Source organism: Mus musculus, chromosome 4 (genome assembly GCF_000001635.26).
Source record: "Mus musculus strain C57BL/6J chromosome 4, GRCm38.p6 C57BL/6J".
NCBI classification, from domain to species: Eukaryota; Metazoa; Chordata; class Mammalia; order Rodentia; family Muridae; genus Mus; species Mus musculus.
In genome coordinates, this window is record NC_000070.6 from 121,414,450 (window position 1) to 121,425,736 (window position 11,287).

Below are 11,287 nucleotides of genomic sequence, written 5' to 3' on the forward strand. Positions count from 1 at the left end.
GTGAAATCCTGTCAATTAATTGGAAAGGGCGATATGGCCACCTGATGATATTTTGTGTCCTAGAGCTTTACAATCCCAAGAATCTTCCTACTTCCTCATTAGTGATGGATTATTTGTTACACTATATTCAATGAGATCTGGCCGTTGACAGGTGCACACATCAAACTATTAATAATTTTCTTTAAATGAGTGGGAACTGGATATGAGCACTCATGTTTATAATCCTAGTATTGTACCAAGAAAATGTTAGTGATCTCTAAAAAATCAGACAGGAGCCAATCTTATGCAATTCACAGCAGGGTCTTTATTCTATTTGAGCTAGCTCAGGCCCTCCAAATGAACTGCAGTCATGCAGGACATTTTTGCTAGTGAGGGAGCCATGAATGTCTATTAGAGCAAAGCTTTTTAGTAAGCAGCAAGCAGCAAATATGTGTGTGTTAATCTAAATGGAAAGCTACTATGATCTTTAACATAATTGGCTGTTGATTGGAATCATATCATAAACTTAACTTTTTCTCCCCTTTGTATTATTGGTCATTTGGCAAGGGGTAAGTTTGTAATCTGGGGTGCAGCTGTGTTGGAGGAATAATCTGGAGACACTGCTCTTGTTGAGCATTAACCTAGAGACTGGAGCTAGGATGAGGTTTTATTATGGGGCAACTTGGAAACTAATGTTGGTACTTCCTTGTTAGTTTACTTGAGTTCAAATTTAGGTCAAGTTTTTAAAAATGGAGTCTGAACTTTGGTATTTCACTAGCACTTGGAAGGCCAATACGGGAGTGTTGTAAATTCTGATCCCAGACTGGGATAGAAAGGAAGACTCAATTTTAAAACAGAAAATGAAAATGTCATGTTGATGCAGACTAGAAAGCTAAATAATTCAGATAAAGAAATGAAAGTTGGGCTTGGAGAGAAATACATCAATTGAGAGCAGAGGCTCTTAAGTTAGTTAAGTTCCACAGGTCTTCAGTTTCATTCCCAGAAGTGACTTGGCAGCCCACAGCTGTCTGTAAATTCAGTTCCAGAGAATCATCCATTCCCTTAGACACACATCAGAAACAACACCTATATTCATAATGTAATAAAAAAACGATTTTTACAATCAGAAATTATTTAACTATTTTTCTAGCAGAATCAGAGAACATATCTCTTTTGGCAGGGTTTGTACATCTCTGAACTACTGACCTGGAAAAAAAATTTGCCTATCAGCTCTGATGATCAGATTAGAATGTTAACAATTGTTACTTTACTGATTAAGCTTTTTAAAATATACCATAGGTACCCAAAGCATACAAGTAAAATATATGTGTCCTCAAAGTCTGAATACAATTCTTATTTCACAATTTAAAAAAATGGAGAGAGGATGGGGTCATGGCTAAATCTGTGAAATTCTTGTCATGCCAGCAAAGAAATTGAGCTAGGATTACATGCTCCATTGTAAAAATAAAAATTAACTATCCAGGCACATCCACAATCTGATAATATTAGTACTGGAGAGACAGAGACAGGAGGGTTTCTTGGGCTCATCAATCAGCCAGTCTAGCTCAATAGTTCACTCCAGGTTCATGGAGAGACATAATTTATCATCCTCATCATACTTTCCAACAAGAACAGTAAGTAAATAAATACAGGTTAAAAATTTTAAAGTAAAATAGAAGCTTGCATAGATGCTTAATGGTTAGGAGGGTTTTCTACCCTTGCTGAGGATTCAAGTTCAGTGTCTAGCAAACATAATGGATGCATAGCTAACAATCAACTGTACTCTGTCTTTAGGTGATCTGATGTTTTCCTCTGGCCTCTCTAAGCACTGCACTTACATGTGCCCATACCAACTCCACAAACCATACATACATACACACAGAATAAATAAACAAAAATGTATTATAAAAATGTAAAGTACAAAGCAATTGAGGACAAAACAAACATTGACCTCTGACAACAACTCATGCTAACATAACACATGGGCACAGAGTTAGTAAGAGAGAGAGAGAGAGAGAGAGAGAGAGAGAGAGAGAGAGAGAGAGAGAGAGAGAGGCAGCTGTTGCACGTACATGTATATAAATACAAGTATAACAACCAAATAATTTAAATTCCACAATACTTACAGGAACATCTTAAAGGAAACTTCTTTGAATTGATATGGGTGGATCTCTAAATAAATACAGTCAATGTATGTGAATAGAAGAAGTCATGATTCCTCATGTAATAGAAGGACACTTACAGGAATTGGTGTTCCTTGAAGTATGCCCTAAGAATGTAGCCATGGTGCAAGTTAGGATCCTGAGCAAGACTCTGACACAGTTGGGAACAAGCATCCAGGACTTCCTTCTCAACATCCTAAAAAAAAAAGGAGCAGTGAGAAATGAAAGGATGGGACTCTTAGTAACCAGATCTTTTCTCAGGGGAAACTAATTAACGTTGTATTTGGGGGTTTGAATGATATGTCCTCCATTGGCTCAGCTATTTAGCATGTGCTCCCTAGTTTGTGGTGTTTTCATGGGATGTTATGGGGAGGTTCATCCTTGCTGGAAGATATATATTACTGGGGTGGGATTGAAGGCTTCACAGGCTTGCTTCACATCCATATTGCTCTTTGTTTCATGCTTACAGTTGAAGCTTGTTCTCTCACCTTCTCCCATGCCTTTCTGCCATGATGAACTTTTATCCCTTTGAACCCATAAGCCCATATATACTCTACATAAGTTGCCTTTCATTATGGTATTTTCATCACAGCAACAGAAATGTAACTCATACAGGTTGAGACCATCGTATTTCCACTAGGTTATCCAGCATGATGGCACATGCCTGCAATCCCAACACTAAGGAGGCTGGGGTAGGAAGACTAAGTTCCTGATTGGTCTGAGCTATAGAACACAATCTTGAATCCCAATACAAAATGAAACAAACCCAGTGATGTGTCTGTTTTCCAAGGTAGAGCTTTCAAATAGCACTGTCTATCAAAGCCCTCAGCAATGCCAGAGGGAAGGAGCTGGCATCTTACCTTTATCTTATTCTTCCCATCCTGTAGAGACTGGCCATAAGTTCCAGATTTCGGTGTTTCGTTAGAGGTTTTCATGAAAACCACGATTGCAGCGATCTCTAACCAACAAGATCAATAATGGAAACATATGAATGAAAATATTACTTTTAAAAGATTTATTAAACATATTATTCTTGTGTATGTGTATTTTTCCTACTTGTATACCTGTGCATCTCTTGTCTGCAGTAACCTCAGAAGCCAGAGAAGAATCTCAGGCCCACAGCAACTAGAGTCACACACAGTTCTAAGCTGTCATATGTGCTGGCAACAGAAGCTAGGTTCTCTGGTCTCTTAATGATTAAGCTATATTTATTTAGCCATGAAAACAGGAATTTCTATTATCTGACATTGTAACACAATATAAAAAAGAGATCTTAGTTTGGTATTTATACACTGAAAAAATATTAAAATTCCTTGAGTCTTGTTTTTATGAGAATAATTTTTTTCTTTATTATATATTTTATTTAAAATGTTATCCCCTTTTCTTGTTTCACCCCTTTAAACCCACTCCCCCAGCACCCCCTCTGCCTGCTCACCAACCCACCCACTCCTGATATCCTGTTCTGTCATTCCCCTACACTGGTATATCGAGCCTTCACAGGACCAAGGCCCTCTTCTCTCACTGATGTCCAACAAGGACAGCCTCTGCTACATATGCAGTTGGAGCAATGGTTCCCTCCATGTGTATGCTTTTTCCTGGATTAGTCCCTGGAAGCTCTGGGATTACTGTTTTTTTTTTTTTCATACCGTTGTTCCTCCTAGGGGGTTAAAAACCCCTTCAGCTCCTTGGGTACCTTCTCTAGCTCCTTCATTGGGTTTCCTGTGCTTCATCTAATGGATGATTATTAGCATACATTTCTGTATTTGCCAGGCACTGGCAGAGCCTCACAGAAGACAGCTTTATCAGGCTCCTGTCAGCAAGCTCTTTTTAGCATCTGCAATAGTGTCTGGGTTTGGTGGTTGTTTATGAAATGGATCCCAAGGTGGGGCAGTTTCTGGATGGTCATACCTTCTGTCTCTGTCCTGAAATTTGTCTCTGTAACTCCTTCCATGGGTATTTTGTTCCCCCTTCTAAGAAGGACTGAAGTGTCCACACTTGGTCTTCCTTCTTCATGAATTTCATATGGTTTGTGAATTGTATCTTGCATATTCTGAGCTTCTGGGATAATATCCACTCATCAGTGAGTGCATATCATGTGTGTGTGTGTGTGTGTGTGTGTGTGTGTGTGTGTTTGATATGGTCACCTCACTTAGAATGATATCCTTCAGATCCATCCATTTGTCTAAGAATTTAATGAGTCCATTGTTTTTAATAGCTGAATAGTACTCCATTGTGTAAATGTACCACATTTTCTGTATCCATTCCTCTGTTGAGAGACATGTAAGTTTTTTCCACCTTCTGGTTATTATAAATATGGCTGCTATGAACATAGTAGCCTCTGTAGGTCCTCACAGCCACAGGAATAGAATAGATCTAAGCACAGCTACCCAGCAGGCTGTAGAAACCCAGCTAGAGTCAGCCTGGTCCTTTCCTGAAAACACAGACCTTTTCTTCTCTCACTTATCTTGCACTCACTAATAAGTGGATATTGTCCCTGAAACTTAGATTACCCAAGATACAATTTGCAAAACTCAAGTAAATCAAGAAGGAAGACCAGTGAGTGCATGGATACTTCTTTCCTCCTTTGAAGAGCAAACAAAATACCCATGGAAGGACTTACAGAGACAAAGTTTGGAGCTGAGATGAAAGAATGGACCATCCAGAGACTGCCCTACCTGGGGATCCATCCCAAAGTCAGCCACCAAATCATATACTATTGCATAAGCCAGTAAAATTTTGCTGAAAGGACCCTGATATAGCTGTCTCTAGTGAGGCTATGCCAATGGCTGGCAAATAAAGAAGTGGATACTCACAGTCATCTATAAGATGGAACACAGGGCCCCCAGTGTAGGAGCTAGAAAATGTACCCAATAAGCTGAAGGGGTCTGCAACCCTATAGGGTGAACAACAATATGATCTATCCAGTACCCCCAGAGCTTGTGTCTCTTGCTGCATATATAGCAGAAGATGGCCCAGTCAACCATCATTGGGAAGAGAGGCCCCTTGGTCTTGCAAACTTTATATGCCCCAATACAGGGGAAGGCCTGGACCAAGAAATAAAAGAGGGTGTGTAGGGGAGCAGGGGGTGTGAAGTGTATAGGTGACTTTCGGGATAGCATTTGAAATGCAACTGAGGAAAATAGCTAATAAAAAATTGAAAAAAAAAAAACATCAGTCGCAAACTGTTCTGTTAAAATGGACACCAATCTTCACTTTACTAATTTCAATGATCAGTTTCCAAGCTGCTCATAACTGACTTATGTACGTGTGATATGATGAACTGCTTTCTACTTTTATGGTGGTAGCATAATTTTTTGTTGTTATTGTTGTTATTAGTTTTTCATTTAGGGTATCATCCAATACTATGGAGAAATTCACAAGAATCTTAGTAGTGACTAAGTAATCCACACTTGCCTTGAAATTGCAGGCATCGACCTCTTCCTGGGGTCATAGGTTTGAGCCATCAGACTTGGCTTGTTTCCTTCTTCAGGGAACATTTCTCAGTGGCTTCCAGGACATTGAGCTCTCCTGACCTTCCTACACCCCACAGGCAGTTCCCTCACTGTCTCTGTCCTGGGCTGTGTTTTGGTTGGCCATTCCTTCTCCAGAAGCTGAGGTGTACCTAGTCCTGGCACATTCACTCCTGGGATGATTTCACCCTGTGACAGGACTTTAAATTGGCCCCAGACCAGTAGATCTGAACTCAATTTCTCACCTGTGCAAACACCTCTGTAGCACTGGCCAGTTGTGTAAAAAGGTAATCAGATTGACTGATTTGTAAATTGGGTGTGCCATCACATGCCTACATCCCAGTACATCAGAGGTAGGACAAAGGGATCCTGTGTTCTCATTAGCCTAGAATACACACCAGTGTGTCTGGTTTTAAAACACAGTGCCATTCCCCCAGAAAATACAATGATCTGGTGATAGTGATACCATTTTCAGTAACCATACAACTTGGAAAGCACAAGAGGAGCAGGATTCCAAAATTACCTCCAGAACTCTGGACTTGTGGTACCTGTATTGGCAGCACTAAAAAGGAGGAGGCAAGGGTATCAATGCGGATTTGAGGCTAGCCTGGACTACATATTGAGCACCAAGAAAGCCGTGGCTACACAGTGAGACCTTGCCTTGAAATAAAATAACAAATTTAAATAAAATAGAGAGAAAGAAAAAGGAAAAAAGGAATTATATACTATATATCAAGATAAAGGACAACCCATGCTATATGAGACACTGTCTACAAAATCCAAGTTCGCTAGGCATATGATGTTAAACCCAACACTTGGGAAGAAGGAAATCAAGGGAATACTTTGCTACACAGAGGATTCTAGGTTACCTCAGGCTATATGATATAAAAGAAGACTGTAGCCAAGTTGTAGTGTAACAAAGAGTAAAGACTTTCACTACCAAACATAGTGTTCTGAGTTTATTCCCTTGGATCCACATGTGTGAAGGAAAGAATTGACTCCAGAGAAATATTCTGATTCCTTCATGTGTTGAAAGAAATGCGTGTGCGTGCACACACACACACACACACACACACACACACAGAGAGAGAGAGAGAGAGAGAGAGAGAGAGAGAGAGAATGTCTTAGATATGCTCACACTCCAAGCTACTTCACTTTCCAATCTACTTCACTTTCCAGTCTACTTCACTTTCAAATTGTCCTAGTCAAAAGCTGTGGTATCATCTCTCCCCCTTCAGCTCTCAGGCCATATCTAAACCCCTGCTGCCACTCTCAAATATGTCAAGTCCCACCACTTCCCCATACTTCATGTTACCAAACACCTGTCTCTGTACAGCTTTGAGTCACAGGCATCTCTGGAGTTTAAGATCTGCAGTGTCCCCTTGCAGCTCTTGTGTTATCTACAATCTTTTCTTAACACAGAATTACAATAGAAATGAGGACAATTGTGGGACAAGACAGACAGGTTGTCATACCTTTAATCCATAAATCCTGACACTATACAGTCTCCCTCTTCCTTTTCTTTAGTTCTTGGAATGTGCCTGGCTCTTATTCCTTTTCAGGTATCATAGCAGGAAAAAGTAAAACAACTGACTAGCAACAGGAGTAAATCCAGGGAGTCTATCAAGAAACATGAGAAAACACCTGTTATCCCTGTTGACAAGCATCAGTCTTCTTTGTGATCTCAGTTGACTATCTCTCAATCCCATTTTTTAATGAGGACTTCTCTTCAGAGATCACAGCCACAGCTTTGTTTCAGTGATCACTGGAAGGGCCTGCATGACCATCTATTGTCACAAATAGAACAACACTTACGTTTTATTTTAATTTTAACTGTACATGACCAGGCCTCCTCATGTAGTTTTGGCTGACCTGGAACTCGAAGTGAAGATCAGGCAGGCCTCAAATTTACATAGATACTGACTTCTATCTCCTGAGTGCTGAGGAATTACTTTCCTAAACTAGCTCTATTCAGGCTCTAACTACCACAATGGACTTAGAACAATTATTTAAAATGTAAAGCAGGTACATTCTGCTACCCATCTCCTCACAAGTTCCAGGTCCAATTCTGAGTTTTTACACTAGTCTTAAAAGCCCCAGCAGATGTGTCCAGCCTCTCTCCCCTTGATCCCTCTGCTCCCTCTATGACTCATCTAGACACATATAATTAGCTCATGGTTTTTCATTTTCTGTTCCTTTGTCTACACATCCATATGGTATCTTCCCTCATCCACTTCAGCTCTGCTCAGTTTTCACTCTTGCGTGAATCCTTCCCTAATTTGCTCAGAAGAAGCACAAGCTTACACCTTAGGCTCAATCTTCTTCCAGGCTTCATGTCGGTTTTGACATGTTTCCCCACTTCTTTATATGTTTCCCCCTCCTTTCTTTTCCTCCTATGATAGGTGAAAAGGTATAAGGCCCAGGCACATTTCAGGAACTGTACAAAGGGAGGAGAGCTACTGTATAGGATCAGTATTTATGGATTAAAGTTCCAGAAGGATGAAGACCACTTCATGGTCAGGTGTAGCAGATGCTATGAAGTAACTGTGTGAAGGACATGCAGGTGCGCAGTAGATCTCTATTCAGTTGTGAAGGAGTGAAAGCCTCAGTGAGCTGCCCTGAGGGAGCATTGCAGCAACAAGATCGCCTGTGAAATGGTGCAGACTGATGTCTCAGCTGCTAGGATTTTAATAAAGAGAACATGAAACCCAGCAGTACACACCTTTCCCTGAGGGCTTAGCAAAGAAATATGTGTCCCTTCCCTTCACTGTAGAGCAGCCTCAAATCCCAATTCCTGGCCCTTCCAACTTTGGCTTTGCAGATATGAATCCACAACAAAGAGGAAGAGGGTTGCCTGCTCTGTGCCAATCTACTCCTTACTCACCTGTTGCAGTCTTGAGCACTGGAGGTTTTGGGACTGATTCTGACTCAGGGTCCAGAGCCACAGGCAACTTGGCATCACAACACCAAGACAAAAGACAGACAGAAAGGAGCCACAGGGAGCAAGGTAACACCATCTTAGCTCAGTGACATCAATGAGTGCTTGTGTCCCTGACTGGCAATCAGGGTACCTTGCAGGGATTGAGGTGACCACGCCCCTGCAGGGCAGGTACCACAGCCTGAGCATTCCCTGCAGCAAAACCAACTTGACAGGTATATATTTTGTCCTTAGAACAGACCGGAAAGCTGCTCTCTGTCCTTTAGGGACTTTATACAACGCTTCCATTTTATAAGTAAAGACTTCAATATCACTATTTGAGGGTCCTCAAGGAATTGAACTGTGCCTCTTTCATCTGTGTCTCAGCACAGAAGAGCTGTCTGAATGATTTTTGGTCTTATGCAGTTTGTACCCCTCTAAATAGAAGAACTAAAATTTTGCCCCAGGACCAATGCCCCTTTCATCCAAATTAATCCTTACCATAAAGGATGCTGCACTGCATCATTTGAAATCCTCCTTAGAAACAGCTCCTGGCCCTCCCTCCAAACAGTTATATGGCCATCATTCCCCTTTACCTACCTGGCCCAGTCTGGCCCTGGTGGGGACATAGTGACATGGTTTCTGCTCCTGGAACAGGGCCCGTGTGTTAGCCTTTGAGAATGTCAATGGCTACAGTAAACAAAAGGCTTGTTTTTTAATGAAATGCAGATTTTGTGGTCCTACTATCAGTGAAGGACTCTTTCCTTCCAAGGAATATCCTTCCTATTAATTTTAATAATTCCATGATGATTACAAACAGTGTATGTCCAAGAATTGAGGGTGCAGTGATATCTCAGAAAATGGTAAATGTTGTAACCTTCAGGACCACCCTTAAGGCTATGGAAAAGAACCCTAGAAACATATGTTTGAGATTAATTTCCCAATTAAGCAAGAAATAAGTATGCAAAATGAGTTTTATCAGGGGCTTCGTGATTCTAAAGTAAAACAAAGCAGCCATGTGGTAAGCCAACTTGTTAGGCATTTACTAGGAAAAAGATAAAGAGATTAAGGGAGTGTTGCTCACAGGAGATACCACCCAGCTAAGTTTTTTTTTTTTTTTTATTGCTGTTGTTTATGCTTCCAAAAGAAGAAAGATTCCTGAGTTCAACATCAGCCTGGGACAGTGAAAGGTTAGGGTCAGGCATGTTAGAAATGTTAATTTCAGGGTAGGATCCCACCCAACTATCATATAGTCTGTGTTTAACAAAGTCATATAGAACTCTGAATTCTTTGATTTATATATATGTATATTGCTGTCTCCTAGTCATGGGATTCTGACTCATAAGAAAATTAAAAGGAAAACCTGGAGTGATATATATCATAAAAGACTGGCACTGTGGTATTTATTTGAGGTACCCAGAGTATCTTTTAAGGAACTGCTAGAGAAGAGACACACCGGCATGCATGTAGGCATGTATGCAAACAAGCACACACACATGCATGCACGCAAGGCACGGACAGAGAGATCATTTAGACTAGCAAGGAAGCAGAATATAGACAGAAAAACCTCCTGATAGAAAGTAGAACATAGAAAGAAGCAGACCTGAAAAGCTGGATCAAGCAGAACACAGGTCATCAGCTTGGATTCACGATTTGACTTCATGTCATTCTTTTTGGTGATCCCAAACACCTCTTTTCTCTGAACCCCTCTCCAAGCAGAGGTTGGTCCATGGAACAGACCAATAGGAACGAGGTCATACATATATATTCTACAAATCTCAGATGACCAAGATGGGACTAAATGATCCCCAATATGAAACTTAACCTCAAAACTTTTCCCTCTTCCATTGCCTCCCGATTGCCCCCTCATTCTGGATGACCTGAATCTAACCATGTTGACAGGTGCACCTTAACACATCAAATGCACAGAGATCCATCTCCCTCATCCTCCTGAATGCCTGGTTCACCACCACACCTAGCTTCTAAACTGACACTTTCAAATAAATTATATTTTGGCCACTCCTTAGCCTAAGAACTGGGATCCTTACCTTTTGTTTACACCAGGCTCATGACCTTTGCCTCTGCTTCTCCTTTGACCACACATTCATATGGCAAATTCCCTCATCCTCTAAGCTCTGCTCAGTTGTCTAGGGGGATCCTGTCCTAACCTTGCTCTCTCCATGCACAAGCTTACACTTCAGGCTCTCTCTTTTTTCCAGGTTTGTGCATGTTTTTAGTGCACCCTCACTGTCTGACATGTTTCACTTATTTCTGTACATTTTCTTTCATCACTGGGAGGCATGTTCCATTAAGATGAGAAATTCAGTCTTTCCCACTCAGGGTAGTGGTTGTTGGGAGGTAGCTGCATGGAGGACATGCAGGTGCCTGGTAGATCTCTATTCAGGTGTGCTGGAAAAAAAAGCCTGAGCACACTGCCCAGCTCTCCAGGGGCAGGCTGGCCTGAGTGGTAGATGCTTCAGGCAATGCCACAGCTGCTAGTATTTTGACAGACAGCATAAACACCAGGAGTGCACAGATTTCCTGGGAATTGATAAAAAACACATGGATGCCTTTGTTCTTGTGCCAAGTAGCCCCCAAATCTGAAATGCTTTATAGCACTTGCTCTTCAGAATTGAACCAATTTGGTGAAAGGAAGTGGGCCCCTACTCCTCACTCACCTAAATTATGCCAAATCATTAGAGTTATTGGACCTGAATCTGATGGTGGCTCCAGAATCTCCTGCACCAAGGCACTGTAAC

General features: G+C 41.1%; 1 protein-coding gene across 1 annotated transcript; it reads right to left on the reverse strand.

Moving 5' to 3' along the window:
* Positions 1-285: 285 nt before the first annotated feature.
* Gm12886 (predicted gene 12886) lies at positions 286-8,650 on the reverse strand. Its single transcript, NM_001144948.1, has 4 exons — positions 8,496-8,650; positions 3,002-3,099; positions 2,222-2,337; positions 286-1,065 (listed from the first exon to the last, which is right to left on the reverse strand). The coding sequence occupies exons 1-4, from the start codon at positions 8,626-8,628 to the stop codon at positions 1,053-1,055; spliced, it is 360 nt and encodes a 119-aa protein (NP_001138420.1). The 5' UTR covers positions 8,629-8,650; the 3' UTR covers positions 286-1,052.
* Between the last annotated feature and the right edge of the window lie 2,637 nt (positions 8,651-11,287).

Coding starts and splice junctions, on each gene's coding strand:
- Gm12886 (NM_001144948.1), bottom strand. CDS start 8,628: ATGGTGTTACCTTGCTCCCTGTGGCTCCTTTCTGTCTGTCTTTTGTCT. Junction 3,100..8,495: donor AGTGCTCAAGACTGCAACAG/GTGAGTAAGGAG, acceptor CTTGTTGGTTAG/AGATCGCTGCAATCGTGGTT. Junction 2,338..3,001: donor ATGGGAAGAATAAGATAAAG/GTAAGATGCCAG, acceptor TTTTTTTTTTAG/GATGTTGAGAAGGAAGTCCT.